This window comes from Hemicordylus capensis, chromosome 5 (genome assembly GCF_027244095.1).
Source record: "Hemicordylus capensis ecotype Gifberg chromosome 5, rHemCap1.1.pri, whole genome shotgun sequence".
Classification (NCBI taxonomy): domain Eukaryota; kingdom Metazoa; phylum Chordata; class Lepidosauria; order Squamata; family Cordylidae; genus Hemicordylus; species Hemicordylus capensis.
The window spans coordinates 130168195-130191820 of NC_069661.1; the positions used below are offsets into that span (position 1 = coordinate 130168195).

The 23626-nt window shown below is 42.9% G+C and overlaps 1 protein-coding gene across 4 annotated transcripts; it reads left to right on the top strand.

The window, feature by feature from the left end:
- Positions 1–1413: 1413 nt before the first annotated feature.
- PTHLH (parathyroid hormone like hormone) lies at positions 1414–19144 on the top strand. 4 transcript variants are annotated; one of them, XM_053251726.1, is made up of 4 exons: positions 1414–1780; positions 5013–5140; positions 13074–13498; positions 18805–19144. In XM_053251726.1, the coding sequence occupies exons 2-4, from the start codon at positions 5040–5042 to the stop codon at positions 18825–18827; spliced, it is 549 nt and encodes a 182-aa protein (XP_053107701.1). In that variant the 5' UTR covers positions 1414–1780; positions 5013–5039; the 3' UTR covers positions 18828–19144. The 4 variants fall into 4 exon arrangements, with proteins under 4 accessions (XP_053107701.1, XP_053107705.1, XP_053107704.1 ...); XM_053251730.1 differs by having other exon boundaries at positions 13077–13498; XM_053251729.1 differs by lacking the exon at positions 1414–1780 and adding an exon at positions 3372–3789.
- The last annotated feature ends 4482 nt before the right edge of the window (positions 19145–23626 follow it).

A 23626-nucleotide genomic window follows, 5' to 3' on the forward strand; every position in this document is an offset into this window, starting at 1 on the left:
CTTTCTCCAGCACCATACAATGGACCTTTTCACACCTGCTTAGAGTTGTAAAGAATGCAGTCCTGTGGGCAGCATCCATTCACACAGTTGTCTGTAGTTTGGAAAAAGAGTGTTGGCTGTAGAGTAAGGACTCCTGTTCCAGACTAAGGACGCTACCCGATGTACACTTACAGGGGATTAAAAACCATTGGATGCAGTGAGGCTTATTCCTGATTAAACATGCAGAGGGTCAGGTTGTAAAGCTACATAGCCTTTCCAGGGTGTCCAGTATTCCAAGCCAATTTGTCCAGACACACCTTGGTGGCCACTCAAGGGTGGGCTTTTTCAACTGCTGCCTCAAGGCTTTGGAATGCTCTCCTTACTGAAATAAGAGCCTCCCCATCTCTGACAGCTTTTAAAGAGACTTTTAAGACACATGTATTCACCCAAGCTTTTTTGTGGGTTAAAAATGTTGTACACCTCCTAGAGATGTACATATCAGGCAGCACAGAAATATGATAAATAAACAGTTTTAATGTTTTGATTTCTGTTTGATTTTATGTTTGTTGTAAATTGCACAGTGAATGAGTTTGGGGTGGTGTACAAAATACTTAATTAAAATAGAGTGGGGGAAGGCAGAGAGGAAGGAGATCTGGATTTCTGTAATGGTAATGCAAGGCTAGGATATCGAGAATGAGAGAAAGTGGGCACCAAGGCACTAGTGCTAGATTTTTATTTTTTTTTAAGCATCCATAGGTTTGATGACTGACTTTAAAAGGGAAGACAGCTGCATCAAGGTGTGTAAGGATTTTTTGGATCGCCTGTAGAGTTTTGTTAAGGTAAAGGGGTTCTGTTTTTCAGTTCCATCACCCCAGGGTTTGTGACTGGCTTTTAAGGATGTCAAAAATTTAACAACACCCCCACCCCGCAAATCGCGCGGAAGTGAAGGATTTAAAAACACAGATCAGATAAGAACATTCTTCAGGTCTGAAATCATGCAGCAGCGTGCTGGGGGGAATGTTTTGCCCAAAGAACCACTTCTGCTAGAAGAGGCGGACACGCAATTACCAGCAAGCAAAGGTTACTTTTGAAGACAAGAGAGAGGCAGCTCATCTGCATTGCCCCAAAGCCTTTTACAGGAGAGGGAGCAGAACAGAAGGGAAGCGAGGCGAGTGACGATGCTGGAAAAGAACCCCAGAGTGGGATAGCGCACAGCTTCGGCATTCGTGTAGGTGTAAGGTCGACCAATGACGATAAGCGGTTGCAAGCGGCCACTCCCTCTCACCTCCATTTGCTAAAGGCATGGATGTGACGGGACGGTCGCCGTCCAACCAGCTCCACCCTCCCGAGCGCGTCCAGCGTTCCGGTTGGGAAGTCACGTGATCCCAAGGCCCATTTAAGGAGCTTTCCCAGCAAGGCTGGGGCTGTGTGACTTCACGTGTTCCTTTATAGGCAAAAACAAGGGGGTCTCCCCACCTCCACCCCAATTTCTGTATATATATTAAGAGAATTCTCCTCTTTTCTTTCAGTTATTCAAAGAATAGGAGGAAGGAAACACCTGCTTTTATTATTATAATTTTAAATCTGTTCATTTCTCCCAGGCAGAATTAAAAAAAAATCCTAAGGACTGGATTACTGGAGGGAGGGAAAAGATCTCTCCACCTGTGACTTGATTCCGAGGGAGGGAGGGCGGGAAGGGGAGAAAAAAGGACTTAATACATCTTGGAAGCCACTCCTGAGAAGATCAACTTTGTCTTGGCCAGGCTGATCGCTGAGAAGGCAAAGAGGGCTAAAGGAAAAGGTGAAGTAAGAAATGATGGGGCAACTCCCAAGTTTACATTTTAAAAGCTATTTGTTTGATTTTTCAGTCGTTCTGTACAATAGGTCTTCATGTTTGACAGTACCATAAATGGGGAAGTGATGTACAACATCGCTATCTGTTTTGAGGAGGGTGGACTTTCTTTTTAATAAGCTAGGGCGCTTTGGACAATGTGTCAGCCTAAGGACTGAACGCTGCTACTCCTCCGTCACGGAGGCTCTGTGTATTTGTATAGCGCATGCGCATATCTATACTTGTATTAATTGTCTGTGTAGAATGTAGTTGAGTGGTATACTCTGCCTGTTTTTTTAAAAAATGTAAACAAATATTGGGCACACTCCAGTCAGAGTTAAGGAAATGAGATGTAGTCCTGTGCATTTGCACACTTCTTTGGGAGTAGATCCTACTATTGAACACACTGTAGGCCTTACTTCCGCATGGACATGCCCATCGGGCACGACTGTAGTCTTGTCCACACTTAACTGAGAGTGGGTTCCCATCGCCAGCGGAGGAATTTGCTGCCGCGTAAACTAAGATCACGCTCCAGAAGTCGCTGCTATGTCAGTGGGAAAGGCACGTCAAGTTGCTTCTAGTCTCTCTCGGTGAAATCAATGGGGCTTTTAAAAAGTGCAGACTTTCGGGTGGGTCGTGTGCACTGTCACTCATGTTCAGCCACCAGCAGGCACTAAACGTTTAATAAACATCTGATGCCTGCTGGCGGTTGTTTAATTATATATTTTAAAATACCCACTATGACTTTGGGGCGGGCTTGTGATGCCATCTGGAAACAAAGTGACTGTGATCGCTGCTCAACGCGCGCGCTGATTCCTAGTGGGGGTAAATATTCACCGGATTGTATATAAGAAGTGTTGGGATAACGGGATGAAAGTGCAGTCTACCGGTAGTGCAAGCTCCCATTCATCCCGACTATACTTACTTGTGAGTTAGCTCCGAAGCTGTTGAACTCCCTGGGACTTGGCTTCGGAGTCAATATTGGATGGGATGCGGCTGCACGTAACATATCTTAATTAGTTTCCGCTGATCTGAAAGACTACAACAGCATAGCAAGTAGAGTGTTGACACAGTGTATATAGCAGCGGCTACATTCAGAGCTGACTTCCAGGAAAAAAGAGTATATACTGTGTTGAAAAAGCTCAAACGGATTTTGCTGAATCCTGTCTACAGTTTGGGCTCTCTCCTGTTAGGTGCCTTTCCAAGGCAATTCTAGCGACTGACTGCGCCTAGGGAGACAGCACCGTTTTCAGCCGCGCATTATTTAAACAGCCCGTGAAAATGTTAGAGCAAGCTTTGGTGAAACAGCTTCCCAGACCCATTCATGATCTCCGGCGTGTATGCGACCGCGACATAAATCAGTTTTTATTAAAATGAAGTCACAACCTTAATAATTTTTACTCTCCTATTAATATCAGTTACTTCATAATAGCGGTGGGGGACGGGGAGGGTAGGTTATTGCGCAATGGAGCTGAAATAAAGAAGAGACTTGTGTTGCCTTTTGTGGGGGCTTACATAACTTCTGGGGTGGCGGGGAAACTCTTGAGTCGCACGCTGGGCTGAGCTGTCATGTGAGCGAGAGATCCCAGGCGAAGAAACAGGAGCCTAAACCAGTCGGGCTGAAAGGGTTAATAATGAAGAGGAAGGGGGGGCTGGCCAGGCTCCAGATGTTCACAGCTGTTCTTCAGGGCTCTGGCGAACGCGAAATACTACCTCCAGCCCCGAGCATTTTCTCACATATGAAGATTAAACAAGAAAAGGGGGTTCTTCATACCCCACCCCCAGTGTAAATTGTCAGCGAGAGCTTTGCACCGCCTCGCTGTGTGGGGTTTGATCGCCTTTGGCTTCCATGGGTGACGGGAGAGAGAAGGAGGGGAAAACTTTCCACAGACTTTTGGCTTAGTGGTTGCGTGGAGGATTCCCACAGGGGTGGATTGAGCGCCCTCCCTTCCTTGTCTCACCGTTGGAATCAGTAGCTCGTAAGTGGTGGGGATTTGCAACTGGCGGTCTTAGGGAGATGGAATCTGTGGGTGGGGTGAAGTGGGGGGATCTGTGGGTGGGGTGGGGGCCTCTGCCCCCCCAACCTTGAGAAGGTGCTTTGCGAATGAGGATTGTTCTTCCCGCGAGTGGGGAGAAGCAGTGGGGTGTGGGCACTGGGCAGATTAACCCTTTGGGATTCCGCGGGCGGGGTGGGGCAAGGATCGCTGAAGCGGCCTGAAGCTTTATCTACACGTGTAGCAAATGCGGAATCGTTCTCAAGTGGCAACATAGAATATTATACGGACTGCAGAACCTGAACGTTCCACGCTAACACCACCTCCCTGCATGCAGAAGACTAACAGGTCAGAAAGATCGTGCTACGTTGCCTTCTCCCAGCTGTTCTGGTTTTCAGTCTGTAGGGAACGTTTGGTGGAGGGACACAGAGAAGCACTGGAAATCCGCTCCGCCGCTTGCAGCCTGAAGTGGTATAGTCCACCACTTCACGGCTCTACCACAAAGTGTGCGAGAGTGCACGAGTACACCAGAGATCGCAATCCACATAGCTTCGGGAGCCCAGAAGATCCTGTTGGCAGCCCTGGTGGGCGTGGGAGCGCGCCTGGGAGGCCTGTGGTCTTCTGCCAAGGGCTGGGTCGGCTCTCTGGCTGCAACCAGCACTGGGGCTCTGGGCACATGTTCCTTTCTAGGGCGCCATCTCTTTGCAAAAATGCCGCCGCCGCCGCCGCCTCTTCTTCCTCCTCCCCCTGCCCTCCTCCTCTAGCAGGTCTCCCAGAGGCTGCAGTGCCTCCTCCCCTTCACATCGCTTTGTGTGTGCGCGCAACGGGCTTGAGGGAGAGGAGAGAAGAGGAGACAACTTGCCGGAAGCGCCTGACCTGAGCCTTAATTCCTAGGTATTCAGACGGCAGATGCATGGCTTTATCCCCAATAGAAGACTGGAAAGAAGCTAAAGGGCTGTGGGGTTGGGGGGTTTTGTTGTGTGGGGAGCAGAGGCTGGGCAGATTCTCCCTCCCTCAGCAACAGGCAGCATGAACCTCTGAAATAGCAGATCATCTGCAGGTTCTGGTCCCTGCCTCTGTCCACCTAGGCAAATCCTAGCCTGACTTGGGCTGGGGGGAAGGATATCAGTATGGAGCGAGCTCTCTATCCCAGCTTAGAAGTTTCCCCTTTGCTTGCACAAACACTCATCTGGACTTCTTCTTTGCAGGTTCCAAAGACCCACAACAGAGCGACAATGTTCCCGAGACTCTTTCAACAGTGGAGCGTCGTAGTCTTTCTCCTGAGTTACTGTGTACCCTCCTCTGGACGATCACTGGAAGGAAACAGCCGCAGACTGTAAGTGTCTTCATCCTCATCATTCGAATTATGGGGGTGGGGTTGGGGTAGTGAGAGGTTTTTTTTGACTACACGTGTGCTTAAGATAGGAAACATAGGAAACTGCCATTCACTGAGTCAGACCATTGGTCTATCTAGCTCAGTATCGTCTTCACGTCCCCTAGCAATTGAATTGATCTCCACTTTCTACAAGTAGCATTTCACTTTTTCACAGGAAAAAGTGTTGAAGCTTCTTAACACAGAAGTTCAGTTGGTCATTCCTACTGACCTTATTGAACTATTTTTAAAAAAAAAAAACTTGTCATAAAATAACAGAAAATGAATGCTCTTTTTTAAAGCACAATGGCCAATGGTAAACTTTTTCCTCTTTAACACAGATTTACATTTTTTTAACGCCACTGTCTCCATGATAAAGAGTTTTATCCCCCCCCCAAGTATGTTTGGAGAAATACTACAATATTCAGAGGAGGAGGGGGAAAATCTCACTCATTGCCTGCTGGCACCAAATAAGAGGAACAATTGCCACCCTTAAAGGACACCGAGCGGAGCGGGGGAAGTGGAGCTTCAATTGTGTGTGTTTACATATACACACACAGAGAGACTGTATTCAGATTACATCCCCAAGAAAGCGACAACAGCAAGACATTACAGACTTTTGATGCTAAGAGGGTGCTATAGGCATTTTGGCATGCAGATTGCACCATGGGAGAATATACACATTTAAAGCACAGGCGTTGCCCTCACTCATTTGGGCTTGTCAGTTGGCATTACCTCTCCAGTTCGAGTTAAATATCTGATTTGAAAAAAGCGAGGTATTGAGATAAGTGAATCTGAGTCAGAAACCAGACCCCCAAACATGCATGTACCCACTTCCATTATATTTATTAATGTGAATCATATGCCTGTAGCATATACATAACTCAAAGAAACCACTCAGATCAATAATCCTGCACTGTGGTTACATATATACTGCTGGTGTGTAGATCTGTAGTTACTTAAAGCCATGATTCTGAAATTCCCATACTCTGGCTTAATAATTGTGTGGGTGGGTGGGGAGGCGGGATGTCTCAAAAAAAGTTTAGAAGCCAGTTATAAAGTGACCAAACAGAGTTACAAGAGCTATAACAGGAGAAAGTGTCATATACTTTGCTAGAAATTCTAGATAATGCCGTGTTCCATTTACATAGAGACATGAATTGCACTAGGCAAGTTGCCTTTTAATTATTTTAGATAACAAAAAAGCCAGTCCAATTAGGCTAGAGATGATATACATGAACTTTGCTCCAAAAGACAATCTTGAGCCTCCTTGGGCAACTGGGGTGCTAGAAAATGTTGTACTGAAGATAAGGCTACAGGACATTCTCTTCCCATTAACCTTAGCTGCCTTGTGCTTTTGCCTCCTATCCTTGAGCAGTCTTTGATTTGGAAACTAAACTGTGTCTCTCACTATAATTATGAAGAAAATCCATGTTTGGGTTTGTGTTGAGTCCCTCCCTTGGCTAAGGCATTCTGAACTGGAACCATTCCTACAATTCTTTGTATTAATCAATGCTAGTTTCCTTCAGAGGCAGATTATTCCCTCTCCCTTAAATACTGCCAAGGCAAAACTCACACCCACAACCCTGGGTGTTAATGTTAAAATCCATACTCAAAATATTGTCTTCCCCCGAATCAGTCTTGATGTGTGGTATTTCTAAACAAAAACCTATTGCCCTATTACCAAGAACAGTTAAGAATTTGTAACTTCACTTGGTAGATAGGATAGAGAGAACACAGCAAGCTGCTCATAAAAGAACGGGATCCAGAAATCTCTGGCCCTGTCCTACACTGCACACCTCAAACCAAGCACCAACCATGGAATCAAAGAGTAAATTGCAAATGAAGGCCTAATAAAAATGAAAACACCACTAAATGCACCAAGTATCTTATAGATCTTTACACTTTCTGGAGTTAGTTTCTTAGCAGATGTACCCCTAAAGGCAGGGAATAGAAGGCAAGCTACACTTAGAAAGAGCTGGTTCTTTTAGAAGTCAATGGAAGAGAATTAGGATCAGGATGACTGTTTACAAGTATGGCAATTAAGACCTTAAGAGTGGACATGTTTCTAATGACTGGTTAACCTCTTTTTTGTTAGGTATTAGCAGCTTAATCCAACCAGCATAGTTATGACGCTGCATTCATAGCAGTCAGGGCCGCGCACATGAGATTGAATGATGGCTCTGTGAATGCGACATACAATGTATACAGTAATTTGTGTGGGTACCTTTGGGCAGTGAGAAACCATAAGCTCTCAACCCTTCTCTCCAAATTGCTCACCACATGTTAGCATTGCATTAAGTGCATCTGGTTTGGGGTCAGACTTCTTTCATTTAGAAAGTTAGCTTATTTCATAGTAGGCTGGAAGAGACCTCTAGTGGGTTATGCTTACAATGTCTACATCTTCATTTTTATTGGAATTATTTTTTAGAAGTTATTTTCTCAGTTAATCCAACCCAGTGATTAAACACATTTTAGAAGTGTGATCTTTCATGTGATTATATGGGATGAAAAAAATAGCATTGAGATAGGGTTTAAATAAAATTGATCATAGCACATGTTATTTCTGGTGTTTTTAAAAACCCATTTTACCAGGTCTACCCCAAGACATTTTGGCACCTAAAAGCACAGGGGGTAGATATTTATAGAAGAGCCTCTCACCCTCTCTTTAGGCCACACATGATTATTCCTCAGAAGTGCCTATAATTATGGCCAACTCACTGGTGTTATACACAGATTATTACAACGTATAGGGTCTATGAACCATATATATGTACATAATGTACACATGCTAATTTTATCTAAAAATTGTGTGTGTTTATGAAAAAGAGATTGTTTGACCTGTGTTAATCACGTTATGATGTTGGTGACTAAAAAGTAAATGCAACCTCTTAAAACATATTGCTTTTTTGCAATATAACCTTGAATTAATTAAAGAGTGGCCCTTAAACCTTGCCAAGAGTTTTGCCTCCTGCCACCTGAAGTCTCAGACGCTCTTCCATGCTGTCTCAGATCCACAACTTTGAGTTTACCTTGCCTCATGGTGAGCTGCTCTTGTGTTCCACACATTTCTTCAGCCAGATGCATAGTTCAATTGATACACAGAGAAATTGCTAGAATGATTAGACTGAAGCATTTCCTATTTGCCAGATTTTTCACTTGAAATAACTTTGATTTCACAATATACATAGGAAAAAGTCAGGCAAAATATAATCTTTATGTCTGGGTGAGTAATAAAACCCATGTGCAGAATAATGCCAAGTAATGTTATGCAGTCTCATAAAATGGGAGAGAAGTTGTTTGAGACCAGATGTGCATGCTAAGTATTAGGCAAGCGTTTGAACAGAAACCCACCCTCTGTGGCACAATTATTATTGTACGTCATTCAACAGAGTATTTTGGAAATACATACTGAAGACTGATAAGGTTGTATAACATGGCCTGTATTGCACTGGGAAACAGATATCTAGGATTTCAACTATTTACAAGGAGGTCCTCTATACTGATCTAGGTGGAGATGTCTCCTTTTTTTAAAAAGATGAGATTATGGCTGCAATCTTATCAGCACAGAAATGGAAGAAAGTCTTACTGAATTCAGTAGGTTTTGCTTCTGAGTAAACATGCATAGGATTGGGTTGCACAGTGAACTTGGCGACTGTGATAAAACATACCAGAATAAAGCAGAAAAACCTCTCTCAAATTAAGCAAGGTAAAGTGTGCCATCGAGTCTGTGACCACTCCTGGCGACCTCAGAGCTCTGTGGTTTTCTTTGGTAGAATACAGGAGGGGTTTACCATTGCCATCACCCGTGCAGTGTGAGATGATGCCTTTCAGCACCTTCCTATATCACTGCTGCCTGCTATAGGTGTTTCCCATAGTCTGGGAAACATAGCAGCAGGGATTTAAACTGGCAATCTCTGGCTTGATAATCAGATCATTTCCCCACTGTACCATTAGGTGGCTCTCTACCATACTTAAATTATATAATGGCCTAAAGTGTCCCTTGGTCACCATTGGTGGAATGACTGTGAAGTCAATAAACTGCTGAGGGAAAACTGTCAGTAGTGGAATATTGACACACAGTGCAGCTTCTACAAGAGGAGTTAAAGCTCCTAGATGACTGGCAGAAGAACCGAAAATGGAACCTAGGGTGATACTGTTGAGCCATTCCCTTGCAACTTCAACTCACCAACTGCACTATGGGGGTAATAATACCTACCTTACAGGGTTATTGTTGCTGTAATGATTACATCAAGAAAATTCACCTTAAGCACTTTGTGCATTCAAAAAGCACTATACATAATGCTAAGTATTACTTAGTGCATCTTTCCCTCCGGCTCTTTGCATGTCCATGATGTATGAGGGTGGGTTTTTTGTAAATATACACTCCTAATATTAACACTTTATGGTTTAAAGCAACCCTTAAATTAAGGGGTTTCCTCTACAATATAACTGCGAGTACTACAATGTTTGAGCTGGGAAACACATGCACTTTTATTGAGCTGACCAATATATTGCCACTGCCTAATATACTGCCACGTTAGCTATCTTGTCTTTTTGGCATAACCCCAAATATAACACTTTTCAATTGAATTGATTCATACATCTTGCAGCTAGTCATCAAACAATGATAAATTAATGCATGTATGAATAAGCCCCAAGGTCGTTAAATAAGTCTTGTAGGGATGAGGGTTGTGATTGTCTGGGTTTCATTTTAATATTTAGGACTACTGAGGCTCTGAGATACATAGAGAATTGCCAATTTCTGTCTAGTTCTCATACCAAATGCAGAATAGTTAAGGGACTGAACATGAAAGGGAATCCTTTGATATTTTCACTATCACTACCGTCTCTGAATGCCCTCCAATGTAGTAGGTTAACAAATCTGCTTAATCAAGAAACTTGTTAATTAACTGTCAGCAAAATAGAACTGTGACGTCAGCTTCCCAGACCAGTAGATATTCCTTCACTTATCATAGTAGTATCATAGTATCATATGTTCATGCAATGAATGAGACTATGTGAATGGCTTAGCTCCAACTACAAGTGGACTAGGAGGACAGCTAATTGTGGCAAGCATGGAAAACAGACCTACAATCCCACCTCCCAGTTTTCCTGCAGTTCACAGTGCATCCACCTTACCCTGAGGGAGAAGCACATATTTTCCCATCATTAATTATCTCCCAGGGAGCTCTTGGATCACCTGTTGGACCGCAATATGGTTTCTGTGGACCATGTTTCCCTCTTTGTTGTTCCAGTATGAACTGCTTGCAAAACTTCTGGTTAAGCCATTGCCTAACTATCCTACAATTGAGAAAGCTTGGATGAGCCAAAAGTGTCAGTAGTAAGATGTAGGCTGCTACTGCTGCTGCCCCTAAAGAAAGATAGGAAAACGTTAAGCTGTGCACAGGAAAAGATGAGTACTGAAAAGGTGAATGCTGCAGTGCAGATCTTTAAGGTCCTATGGCTAACAGAAGATGCACAGGCATCAAGCAAGTAGTCTCACTTCTAGGCTTTTTCTGTACTAGCCTAGAGCTTGGATTCCAGGACCATCCTACACTAGTGACGGCCAGCTGGCAAACAGCAAGCTATATATGGTCTCTAAAGCACCCCAGTTTCAATGCATCTTTATTTGGCTTCCAATACTCCTGTCATATTCTAATCAAGGAATGGTAATAGGTTTGCCCACACTTTCACTTGAAAGAAGAAGAAAAAATGCTGCTTCAAATTTGTATCATTGTTTATTTAGCACGTAACTGGTAATTTACAAAGACTGAGAGGACAGGTCTCTTCCTGAAGGGCTCATAATCCAGATATCAGTACAAAGGTGACAATGTAGTTGGGAAAGGAAAACTGAGTCAGGGGAAGAATATGTGAATGTTTCAGTTACACATACTGAATTTTAGCAGCAGGAAGGAATGGGGGAAGGAAGAGGGCTTTGAAGGAAGTTCTAAGCAAAACAGGTAGCAGGGAAGAAAGTGTGGAGACAGTTGAGGATGGTGGATCTTGAGGAGTGGAGGACATGGGGAGCAGAGTAACAGAACAGGAGAGCTGAGATAGTGAAGAACATGACCACGAAGGGCTTTGCAGGGAAGAAAAAGGAGCTTATGCTTGATTTGGAAGTGGACAGGAAAACAGAGAGGGGATTTAAGAGGAAGGGTGGTGTAGGTGGTGCAAAGGAGAGGTGAATGATTTTGGCAAAAGATTGTTGGATGGAGGTAAAGAGACTGAGATGTGTGAATGGAAGTCCAGAAGCAAGGATATTGCAGTAGTCAAGGCAAGAGACAACAAGGGTGTGGACTAGAGTATTTGCTGAAGGGCCTTATTCTTGCAGTGGTGTTATGTGAGAAGCAGCATGATATGGTGACAGTCGGAAGTCAGTTTAAAGGGGATCAAGAGCTGGGTAGGGGGAAGATCCAGGCAGTGGGAGTAAGCAGCACCTTCCAGGAGGGAGTTTGTAAGCAAAGGGCAGAAAGGAGCCTGGGTGGTGGCGGGAGAGGGAGATTGTGTCAAGGGTTGTTCTTTGATACTAGGAAAGACAGTGGCATGTTTGAAAGCAATAGGGAAGGAGCCAAAAGGGAGAGACAGAAGAGCAACTGCCTCCCAAACAAAGTCCTTCCTGATACTCTATGAGGTCATTCACACAACTGAACACTGAGTAGGGCAAGTGTCCTACCCAGATTCTGGAGCTGTGTGTGCTTCCAAGTTTTGGTTGTGTGGGAGCAAACTAGGTAGGAGAAGGGAGAAGTGATTGCGTGAAATCAAGGTAGGAGGAAAGGTTGGGTACGACAGCGATATCCTACCTGGTCAGATATTGGGTATGAAAGCTGGGTAGGACAGTGCTGTCCTACCCAGCTTTTCCTCTTACCTTGACTCCACACAATCAGTTCTCCTCCCCACTACTTAGTTGTTTGCTCGCTCACAACTGAAAACTGGGAGCACACACAGCTCCCAAACCTGGGTAGGACCCTTGTCCTACTCAGTTCTCAGTTGTGTTGAATGACCTCAATAACTATTATGGGTACTGACCCACCTGGTCAGTTTGTTTGACAGAATACATTTCTCGGCCCCAGACCACTATCTGGAGAACAGAAAGCATTCAGAAGTCGGCCACTCCTATTCATCTAAAATCCCACAATACTTGTTGGATTAATACATTCTCTGCACTTTGACACTCCTTTATCAAGTTTTGGAAGCAACATTTTTGTTGTGGAATTGCCAAATACTTCACCAAGTACTTGCAATCACAAGCAGGTTCCTTTCTCTTTAAAAGGAAGAGAAACTTCTTGCCCTGGTTTGAACCTTGCAGTGGTTTAGCACATTCTCATAATGCAAGATAACACAGCAACTTTACCTAGAGGTCAAACACCTCAACTTTCAAGGCAAGGCACTATAGTGAATGTAGAGATAAAGGTTGCAAAACACAAATGTCTTAAAAGCTAAAGGAAGGAATAAATAATCTCTTTGCAATAAATAATCATGAAATACATGCCCAAGGAGTCAAGAAAGCAGAAGTTGATGTTTTAAGGAAGCAGGTGACTGAGCATGGAAACATTAGAAACATTTCTGGTATTCCCTTTCCCCATGTCTTTAGCAAGCTTATGTAAGTCTCTAGCTGTTCTTTGATAATTGACAGCTCAATGAGTAAGATAAGCAGCCACTTTTCCCAGTTTAGGTTTTTCATCTCTGCAGGGAATGGCTAAGCAAAAGTAGCAGGTATACAAGGAGGTATATTAGTTCCACCTCAAGGAGGGGAAAGGCAGGAAGCAGGCATGATGAGCTGTTTTATTGTGGCTATTGCACCTACCAAAAAGGAAGGGATGGGTTTTGTCAAACTGGAACAACAACAACAACATTCCATTGTCACTGTAATAAAATATGGGTTTGCTTTTTTAAGCAGCAAAAGGACAGTATCAGAATATCAGCTGCTGCACGACAAAGGCAAGTCTTTGCAAGATATACGAAGACGAAACTTCCTGCAAAATTTAATTGAAGGGGTTAACACAGCAGAAATCCGAGCTATGTCAGAGGTATCGCCTAACCCTAAACCTTCCACAATTGCAAAGAACTATGCTGCCCGATGCTGCAGTGATGACGAGGGCAAATACCTGACCCAAGAGACCAACAAAGCTCAGACGTACAAAGAGCAGCCCCTTAAGACACCAGGGAAGAAAAAGAAAGGGAAGCCTGGGAAACGTAAGGAGCAAGAGAAGAAAAAGCGGAGGGTTCGTTCAGCCTGGCTCAGCTCAAGATGGTCTGGTAGTGGAATGGCAAAGATGCCTCTCTCGGATATGGTTCTTACTGCACATGTTACACGACAAGGTAAATTCCCCCCCCCCCATCTGTAATGAAAAAGGGAACATTTTAAGACTCCATGGGTGGCCCAAGACCGCATGGTGCCTAAAGTGGAAACCCCAAATAGTTATTAACTTGGGGCAGAGTCTGCTAAGAAACCGCCCTGTGCAAAGCTTCATGAAAGCAAACCAGGGCTGTTTGACTCTTGGATAGAAAGGGCTCAAAGATAGAGAACTTCCTGATGGATCACACCTGTGGGGCAGATCTCTCTCTTTCCCAGACTACCACCCTTAATGACTTCTAAAGTAGTCTACCTTTCCTTGTGGTAAGGCCATCTCGATTTCCCATTTCTTCTGCATCACGTGCAGAAGGAAGATTCAAATAGTTTCCCCCTTCTAAAACAGCAGTAACTCCCCTCTGCTTTAAGGTAATTTACCAAAGTAAATGCTAATTTGGAAATGGGGAGAGGAGCAACAAAAACACCGTTCGTCTATGGCACATAGTGGATTGCTCAGTATCAAAGTTAAATGAACAACATTCAAGGCTCTTATGCCCCTGATTCAGGTCATAGGTAGCTACCTACCATAGTTACTTGTCTTGGGAGGTGAGCCAGTTTTCACATAAATATTTCTATTTGCACTAAAATGCATCAAGTCTATTACAATTTCTAAAAGTGAAAAAAAAATCCAGAAGATTTTTTTTCTAAAATGAATAACACTTCAATTTTAAGAAGGGAAGATATAAGCCTCACTTAAATTTTGCACCCACATAAAAGCAGACTATGTTGTTTCCCTTCTGACTTAACAACATACCCTTTCTTCACAGGGTTTAATTAAAAAAAATCTTACTGTTTTTAACCTTAAGGGGAGAACATGGAAAGTTTTTCTTTATAATATCTGCTAACACTGGCCAGCCTTCTGCCATAATATTTTCCCTGCCATTAGGACTTGTTAGTTCAGTTCAAATTTTGCTGTCAGCTTGTCAAACAATTACATTGCTGCTGAAAAATGTTGAGCATTACCCTGGGGGTAAAGAAACATGTTTCTTTCATGTATGACAAGGAAGGGCTTTTTAAAAAGAGAAACAGATTTTGAAGCTAAAATGCTGCTAGCTTTGCATGGATTCTATAGGATAGTTTTTGGAAATAAACTTGAGAACACACACACTCTCTTTCATTCATCTTAGCTCAAAAAGAAAATATAGCAGTGTTTTGCTTCATAGTAAATTCTTGGAACAGACATTCTAACAGTTCCAAGCACACATGTATCACATTTGTCCCCTGCCTGCCTTCCACGGATTTCAGGGCAAAAATTATATTGAAAAAAATCCCATTTAGCCTCACAACAACTATGTGAAATAGGTTAGGGTATAAAATAGTGAATGACCGAAGGCATCTCAGTGTCCTTCATGGCTCAGCAAGCATTTCAACCAGTTATGGGACCATTATGAGACCTTCAGCATCCTTCCTTGTTTAGGTTCCAAGAAAACAATTTAGGACAATTTTGGATTTCATTTGGGATGGAACAATTCACAGCAAGGGTCAAAGGCCTACTCTTTAATATATTCATAATTGCATTGCACCAAAACAGTATTTCTCTTTTATCTCATAAAATTTATAACAATACATCAAGCAGCCCATGCCCTGGATTGGATTTGTACCTATTACATGCATAGCTCATACATAGGCCTACTGAATTCTTTGTAACAATAGTCACTCAGTATGCACAACCAGTCAGTTGTCCAAGTTCACAAGAACTCCTGATGAATAGTCAAAGGTTCAACCCGGTTCAAGGGGCTATGGTTGTAAACGGGAATCCAGTGAGGATTCCCTTTTACAAGCGAAGGGGATCGTGCCTTTAAGGATTCTAAGGGCGGCTGGGAGGCACCTTGCTGCCAGTGGCTCCTCTAAACCCAGGCGTCGTTCCCCCCCCGCAACAACTCAGCATGGCCCATGCAGTGGCAGCACAGTTCTGGCCTGTGTGGAGGCTAGAATTGTGCCACCACGGCTCAGGATGCACTACTGGGGGAGCGCCAGAGTTTAGAGGAGCTGCTGCCATTGCCAGTAAGATGCCCTCTTGCTGTTGCCTCCCCCCGCCGGCCACCCTTAGAAACCTTTTAAAGGCATGATTCCCCTTTGCATATGAAGGGGAATCCTCACCAGAGTCCCCTTTACAACCATAGGCCTCAAACCGGGTTGAACTGACTAAACAGTTTGTTTAGTTAAATGGACCGGACCACCAGCCGGTTTGACTGAACTAGTTCACAGACCAGCGGTTCAGTTTGAATTTGGTTTGAATTGGAACCGAACTGCAAAAAATGGTTCCATGCAGACCACATGTGTATATCTTGCCCTTCATGTAAGTGAACTGCTATCCACAATAACTCCCTCCACGGAATTTTCTGACTTTTATTTGTATTACTTATGTTACTGTGGCTTTTATATCCAGGAGCACCTTTAAGTGAGCTACAGAATACAGCATTTTGCATGAAATGCCTAATGTTTTGAAATGTTGAACCAACCTAATGCCTTATGTCCAAAGGAAACAAAAAACCCTCTGAGCATTTATAGATCTGGGCTTGTCTCAAAGCATTTTTTCCCTTCATTATAGAAGTTTATCAGCATAATAGGGCCTTGGACAGCTTGTACACCTGATATATTTGTTTTAAGACAGATTTTCAGAAAAGAAAATGATTAAGAACAATAGCAAAATTCCTTCTCTGCCAAATGGAATGCAGAGTTTCAGATTCTCAGCTTCAAAAGCATATTTACACTTATGCCAATGAGTTGGCAGACAGTATTCCTATATTAATCAAGTGACAGTCAGCCTTCAAAGATCAGGATAACATTTCCAGGAAAACATGTGATCATTTTCACAATAACCAGATATTCTCATTCACTCTGTTGTCTTCAGTTGTTTTTTTCAACACATAACATCTCCTCCAAATCCTAAAAATGCTGTTCAGTTCCTTTCCTAGACACTACTAGAAACATTAAGGTGTAAATGTCTTTCTGTATAGTCCAGGGACTAACCAACATTCAACGGGGTCCTTCAGTTTAATCAAAGAAGTTAACCAGTACCAGTAAGACGTGAACGTGCTTGTTCTTCCAACACACTGAAGAAAGGACATGCATAAGCAAAGCAATGAAGAGAAGAGGGAGCCTAGTATTTCAAGTCAGATTTCTCTTCTTCATGGAGAACCAGTTACATTAAGACAACCAAAGCAATTCTATATGCTATCTGACATTCAGAATTTCTTGAGGTATCTTCTGTTTAAGAGCTCAGTTATTCCTGAAGAAGAGGCATCTGACTCGAAATGTGTTGTTGGGCCCTAAGTTTTGTTTAGTGCCCCTGAAACACACTGGCCATTGAAATACCTTTAGTGTTTTAGTTGCAGCAGCATGCATCTCTTGAATAGTCATAAAGGTAGATCAAATCTTACAGCTCAGTGTCATCCAGGCCATATTGTACATAGCATCTGTTAATGCTGAAAGCTGCCACCTGTGTTTTCTACTCAGTTCATACAAAAATCTTTCCTAAGTCATCAATCGGATCCTAGTTGTTCCCAACAGTGTCAATTCACAGATAGAGGCAAAGACAACATGCCATCCCAGTTTCAGTGCCAGTCATCTCCAGTTCACCTTTTCTCTGCACAATGAGAAAAACATGTTATGGGTACCACATGGAATCGTGCCCCAACATGGAAACATCTCCAGTGGCTCATGTGAATCAGCCCTAAGGTAGCTATACTGCTCTTTAGCATCATTATTAATCTAAAACCACAAGCACCCAAATCCAAGTCATACAGAGTTGTGACAATTCTGACAGATGCTCAGGTTTTCAAAAGTTTCATAAATGACAAGAATTTCATAAATATAATGGCTATCTTTATACACCCTTGTTATGTGCATCAAATACACTTACTAATACAAACAAAGTTATACTCTAAGTTTAATTTGGAAGTCATATGACATATATAAGATGAAAGCCTGACTCCATTTAAGTCAGTAAAAACTGCCTTATTGTCCAAAACCAAGCCGAGGACTCTCCCGCAATGACTAGGAGCTTGAAAGTGATCTGAGAACTTGCAATCTATGGATCACTACAGCTTCCCATGTATTTCTGTGCCTTGTGCCAGGATCTAGGGTGGATACAAACAGCAATTTCACCCCATTATCTGCACCTGCTCTATGAAAATCCTCTTTACCACTTGGAAGCATGACAGAGACAACCAAGGAACCACAGAGTATGAGAATGCAGCCCAAAGGTCAATTTGCTTAATTATGTGGACATTGCAATAACTTACCAGTTAGTTAATGGTCATCCATACCGTACCCCTAGTCCTTTAAAAATACTACTGAATTGGTAGTACTTGCTCCCATAACTCCTCCCCCATTTCTCCAGTTGTAAACCAATCACATATTGGCTTGGTTCACACAGTAGTTTGAATCTGGTTTTAATGTGGGTTACTGGCATTAGCATAATTGTGTGAACCCATACCAAGACAGGAATCTCAGATTCATTTTGGTAACCCACAATTAGCCTAGTTTTGAATGACTGTGTGAAGCAGACCAATGATTGCTAAAAACGTATCAAGGGAAATGCAGCTCCAGAAGTGGAAACACACCATGAGAGTCAAAGGCAGGCTAGAGTTTAGCTTAGAATTCAGTAAATTTGCCAGTGACCACCCTCAACAGGAAATGTAGAATAAAGTGACAACAATGGAACAGACCTCGAAAAGGATATCATATGTAGGCTCAAATATAGGAAACAAAACTGAGCCAGCATGCATGGAACTTGGCTGCCCAGTAGCTCTCGAAGATGGATTTTTCAACTTTGTTGCTGTTCTTGCCAACCAGTAGATCTAACAATATATTTTTAAGTTGCCTTGTTTCTTTTCCAAATCAGTATTATAGCCTTGGTCTAGATATTTCAGCCCACAACAGTTTTGACAACAACAATTTTAAATGGTGATTATAAATAAGAAGGGATGCTAGAAGGGTGTGTGTGTGTGTGTGTGTGTGTGTGTGTGTGTGTGTGTGTGTGTGTGTGTGAGAGAGAGAGAGAGAGAGAGAGAGAGAGAGAGAGAGAGAGAGAACGCAGCTGCCTGGCAATGATCTGTAATTCTTTGCATTGCTAATTTTATTGTGTTGAAAGCCATGTACAGTAGAGACTGAACAACAAAAACTTGCATCTACCCAATGTTGTTCCTCATCTCTTCCGAGAGAACTCTTTAGAGGCACACCCTGTTTGTATAACTATTAAGATTGTGTTGAGTTATTTTGTATGGAAAAAATAATAATTTCCCCCCTTTTCTCTTGCTTCTCTCTGCAGGAGGTGTTGACATGGTCAGCTGAGATATTTGGAAAACACATTGCAGTATTCTGAAATAGTGAGCATATGGAAAGTGTTAGAAGTAAATCCTGGCCCCAGATGCTCTCCAAAACTGCACGTTTGAACATTGTGAATAGTGGGGGATTTATTATTTTTTTTGCTAAGACAATTCTTGTCACATTTAACATAATTTATTTTATTGAATGATGTATTTATTTCCATCTTGGTGCTGCTGACTTTATATAATTTTTTTTTGGAACATAAATGCACTTTAGAGATACACTACATCTTGTGTTGATAAGACATAAATAAACTTTTCCTGTTTTTGTATTGGTTTTAATGAGTTGCCCAAGTACAATAGTTCAAAAATGATTTTCTTCCACGCATGTATAAAAAGGCAGTATTTTTAAGGTTTGTAAAAAATAAATAAAAAGTCCAATAAAATATAATCTAATTAAAATCACATCATGACTCAGAGGGAGAAATGTGTCCTCTAGGAATTTAAGGACAAGGAACAATCATTTTCCCCTTTACAACATCTGAAAATAGTATTTAAACTTAATATGTTTACATTGGGTTCGATTCCATTTTCACATTAGCTTTTAGTTAAAAATCACTTACAGTATATTGTGCTCCAGTGTCTGGCACTAAGACAGTGGAGAAGCTGAACTGATGTCTATTCCTTGTGGAACAGAACTCACTGCAGGAGAGGAAATACTCCAGCCATACTTGATGGGAGCAAACCCACCTCAGTGAGTCCAGGGTTTCCCAAGGTAGAATGCAAAAGATGGAGACAGATTGAGAAGGGGAGGAAGTTATAGCTCCCCTGCCTTCCAACAGCAACAACCACCACCACCTGGCTGCAGATAGCTGGGACAAACAGGGCTTCATCTGATCTGGGAAGAGATTGCTGCCTCAGAGTCAGAACATGTGAAATGGGACTTTTAAAGATCTCCCATTAGAGAGAAAGTTTCCCACCTCATTCCAGATGCTGCTACTTCTGTTACACAGGGATATACTGCTCAATAGAATCCATGTCCCTACAGACAGTGGTAGAAATTATGGGTACACTGAAGTATGGAGTACTAGCCTAAGTGTTAGTAATGATATGGTGGTACTTCTACACACTGCAGCATTGCAAAAACATGTTGGATCATATTCTCAGAATGTCATCATTGAAGAGAGAGGTTCCAGACTCAGGCCTGAATAGGAACCCTGCCATCTGCCCTGGAAGGAAGCCCTGCTCCTTAATTCTAAGTCTGCTTCCTGACGTGTTATTTTGCCATGTGCCTAGAGCTTCTACAATAGGTTTGCCTTCTCAAGATGTGCATGCACACTTATACCCCTGCGCTGTGAAGTGGTACAATCCCTGGATAGTAGTCCAATGTGGTTCTGTATATGTGCAGTCTTCTGACTGAATATATTCAGGGAATTGTTAACTGGTACCATCTGGTCTTTCTAGATATGTAGTGATAATTCTCAGGGCTGGCCTACTAGAGATTTGTAAGGAGGCTGCTGCTTCAGGCCATGTCTTTGTGCAGGCAACGGTTTTGCCACCTCTGCTGATCTACCTCCTCTGGCCGCCTCATCCTGGGACTGCTGCCAGCCAAAATATTTTGGCGGTGCGCACACATGCACCATCTGACGCATCCCTTGCCATCACCTCCCCACTTTTCTCCTGTCTGACACTGTTCAAAAGACAGAGGGTAGGGAAGTTGGAGTGGCAGGAAGTGATGAAAGAGACTTCCTGCCACTCCCACCTCCCTGCCCTCCGACTTTTAAACAGGCAGAGAGTGGGACATGGTGAGCAAAAGAGGGAGAAATATGGTAGCTGTCCCAGGTAAGAAGTTGCATTGTGGGACAGGGGCTTTGCACTCCAGAGGCTTAGATGGGAGCTTCTGATCTAACTCTTGCAAGCCTTTGGAAAAACAGGGCATGGACAAGCTGCAGGCAGGGGCGGATTAAGCTTTTTGTCGCCCATAGGCAAAAAGGTTTTTGCCACTCTTTTACCTTAAACAAAAAAGGTTTGCCTTTTTTGTAATAAGGTAAAGGGGGAACACTTTCTCCTCACCCACTCCACCCTTGCTGCAGCCACCACTGCCCACAGAGAGGGGTGGCAAAATTTGCTGCGCCTGAAATTTTGCCACCATAGGCAAATGCCTACTCTGCCTCTCTGTTAATCCACCACTGGCTGCAGGGGTTCCAATACCAAATAGAACCATAGCCTGCAAGGAGACACAGTTACACTTTCCCTCTCAGCCATTTTCTTGATGCAAATCCCACCCACAAGTGGCTATGTGTGCAGCAAACATCGGTTTCAGCAGCAAATAGCCACTTCGGGACGTGTGTCCAGAGCAATTACCCAAGCAAGGACACAAAGGGGGCAGCCTCTTCTGGGGGTAGTTCTGCTGTGTCTCTATATCAGGACTGATTGAATAGTGCAATCCTACCTAGTGCAGTGACTGGTTAGAATGAATGAGGCAAGGCCAGAACAAGTGAGTCATACAGAGGTGCAGCAGTCAGCCCCCTCTTTGGGTTCAGAGGGACCTTTACATAATAAATTAATTTCTAGCAGCAGACTAGACCATACTTCAGAAATTATTGATTTAATGGGTCAGGATAAACTTCAAATAGTTCCGAATGTCTCTAAGCAATTCTTGGAAGGGCATTGCTTGTAGGTAGGTAGGGCCAGGTCTTCTTCCTGCTGTATTGCCACTAGTGTCACATGTTAAAGGTCAGGGTTGGATCACAGCTTCATTTATGTCTATATGTCTATTTTGTTCATATGTTGGACTCTTAATTCATTGGGTTTGATCAGTGTCCAAACAGGATACTTGAGTCACTTGAGATATTTGGGAAGCTTCAAACATTTCCTTTCACTTAGAACTGAATTTTTCATTTCAGACAAAAGGAAAGTGGCAGATGTTTAAACATGATGGGTGTTGCCTTAAAAAAACAATGGCTGAACAAGATTAAATTATTAAAAACCCACTGAGCATACTCTCTGGTCTCCAAGTTTATTTGAAACATTGCTTTTAAGTGAAACTTCTTCCCATTCACACCCACCATCTGTTCAGAGAGCTACAGAAATGTTACGGAAGGGGAGATTTGAATACTGTTCCAAAATTCCCTTGCTGCTTTGATATGCTGTGGTATGGAAAAAGATTACAAGGTGAGCAGAAATTTAGCACTAGAGTGAACCAAGGACAATCGTTTATTTATGGAGAGACTGGTTTTTCAAGTGTGGTAATATCATAGTCAGAATAGGTTGCAAATTGTCTCTATTCACCATGAACAGCCCCAAAATAGAAAAGCTCTGGAATTATTAGCCCAAGCTTAAGTTTGAACATTTCTATTGAGAGTCATGGATCCTCCTTTAAAATTACCAGTTGTTCTTGGCCTAATTAAACAATATGGTGCAACTGCATCTGAAAATCTATGTACAGTTCTGGTTGCTGGGAAAGGTACAGAAAAGAACAAAAGAACCTTGCAGAAAAGAACAAAAGAACCTTGCAACTATCATAAATGACTAACATATCTGGGCCTTTTTATTTTAGGAAAAAACTAAAAGACAAAACAAAGAGGAGGTTTCAAAAATTTAAAATGGCATGGAGTGATTTGCATTATTTATTGTAAGCTACTTTGACTCCCTATGAAGAAAGGGTGTACAAATATATTCTGCACATAAAAACCTAGCATGCCAGGGAGGAAATTCCGCTAGTTTTGTTTGTGAAGGGAATAATTTTGTATGGCGGGGCATTCAGTCACCTGAGCCCCATCTTTGTAGTCTGAAGTGGTACAACCCAGCCAGTGGTACAACCCAGTAACTTTTACAACAATCCTGCAAGGTAGACCTGTACATGGGTGGCTATGGCTAAGAGTGTGACTTGCTTAAGACTGTCTTCATGTGCTTGTTCTGATATCAGCTTGAGTGCATGGGGTTAACAACTTCAGAGCTTTTAATCATGCCAGATGGAATACTTTGCTAGTGTGAGAATACTTATCACACCTCCCATTGTGCCAAGAAAATGAAATACCACACACACACACACACACACACACACACACACACCTACCTTCATGTGAGTTCAAGGCAGAAGTAAGATTTGAACCAAGAACTTCATATGAAACTAATTCATAGTTCAGCTTCTCAGCCTTTGCAGTACACCAGCTGTCATCTGCATCAACCCACCCTAGCAGTGTCATATTTTCCTTTCCAACTGAAAACAAAAGAAAGAGAAATACTTGGCTTGCATTTTATTTTATTTTTTGCTCTTATCCTTGGGACTTAAGTACTCACAATAATCTCTCAGATTCTTTGGCTGCTTATTTTGCCACCACCTCATTTGACCTCCATCCCCTGTAACTCACCACTGTGGCCATCATCTTTATCTTGTCCCTTCTTGGTCTCTCCTTCACCACTTTGACTATTACCTTGGACCTATTACACAGTGAGGCTATTCACATATGCAGAGGGAAGCGGGCTAAGGGAGCCCAGCCTGGTTTCCCCTATGTGTGTGGACCGCCAGGAGCTGTGCGGCTCTCGGAGGTTAGCCTGTTTAATTGCCTCCCCCATGAGGTTAGCAAAGCGAGTGCTCCGCTAACCCCATTTAGTTGATCGTGAGTCGCCATGCCATGGTGACTCATGAGTAGACCCCCAGACCGGGAGGCAACAGCAAGCCTCTCGCCCTCGGAGCTCTTCCCAGAATGCCCCATGCACTCACGTGGGGCATCCTGGGACTTACGGGGTCCAGGGGGCCCCTGATCCCTGCCACCCCTACCAGCTCCGTGACGGAGCCGGTAGTCGTGTGGGCAGCTGATC

Bases quoted from the DNA above. Each gene is read 5' to 3' on its own strand.
- PTHLH (XM_053251726.1), top strand. From the start codon at position 5,040: ATGTTCCCGAGACTCTTTCAACAGTGGAGCGTCGTAGTCTTTCTCCTG. The intron at 5,141-13,073 runs GTAAGTGTCTTC...TGCTTTTTTAAG, and splicing joins GAAGGAAACAGCCGCAGACT to CAGCAAAAGGACAGTATCAG. The intron at 13,499-18,804 runs GTAAATTCCCCC...TTCTCTCTGCAG, and splicing joins TGCACATGTTACACGACAAG to GAGGTGTTGACATGGTCAGC.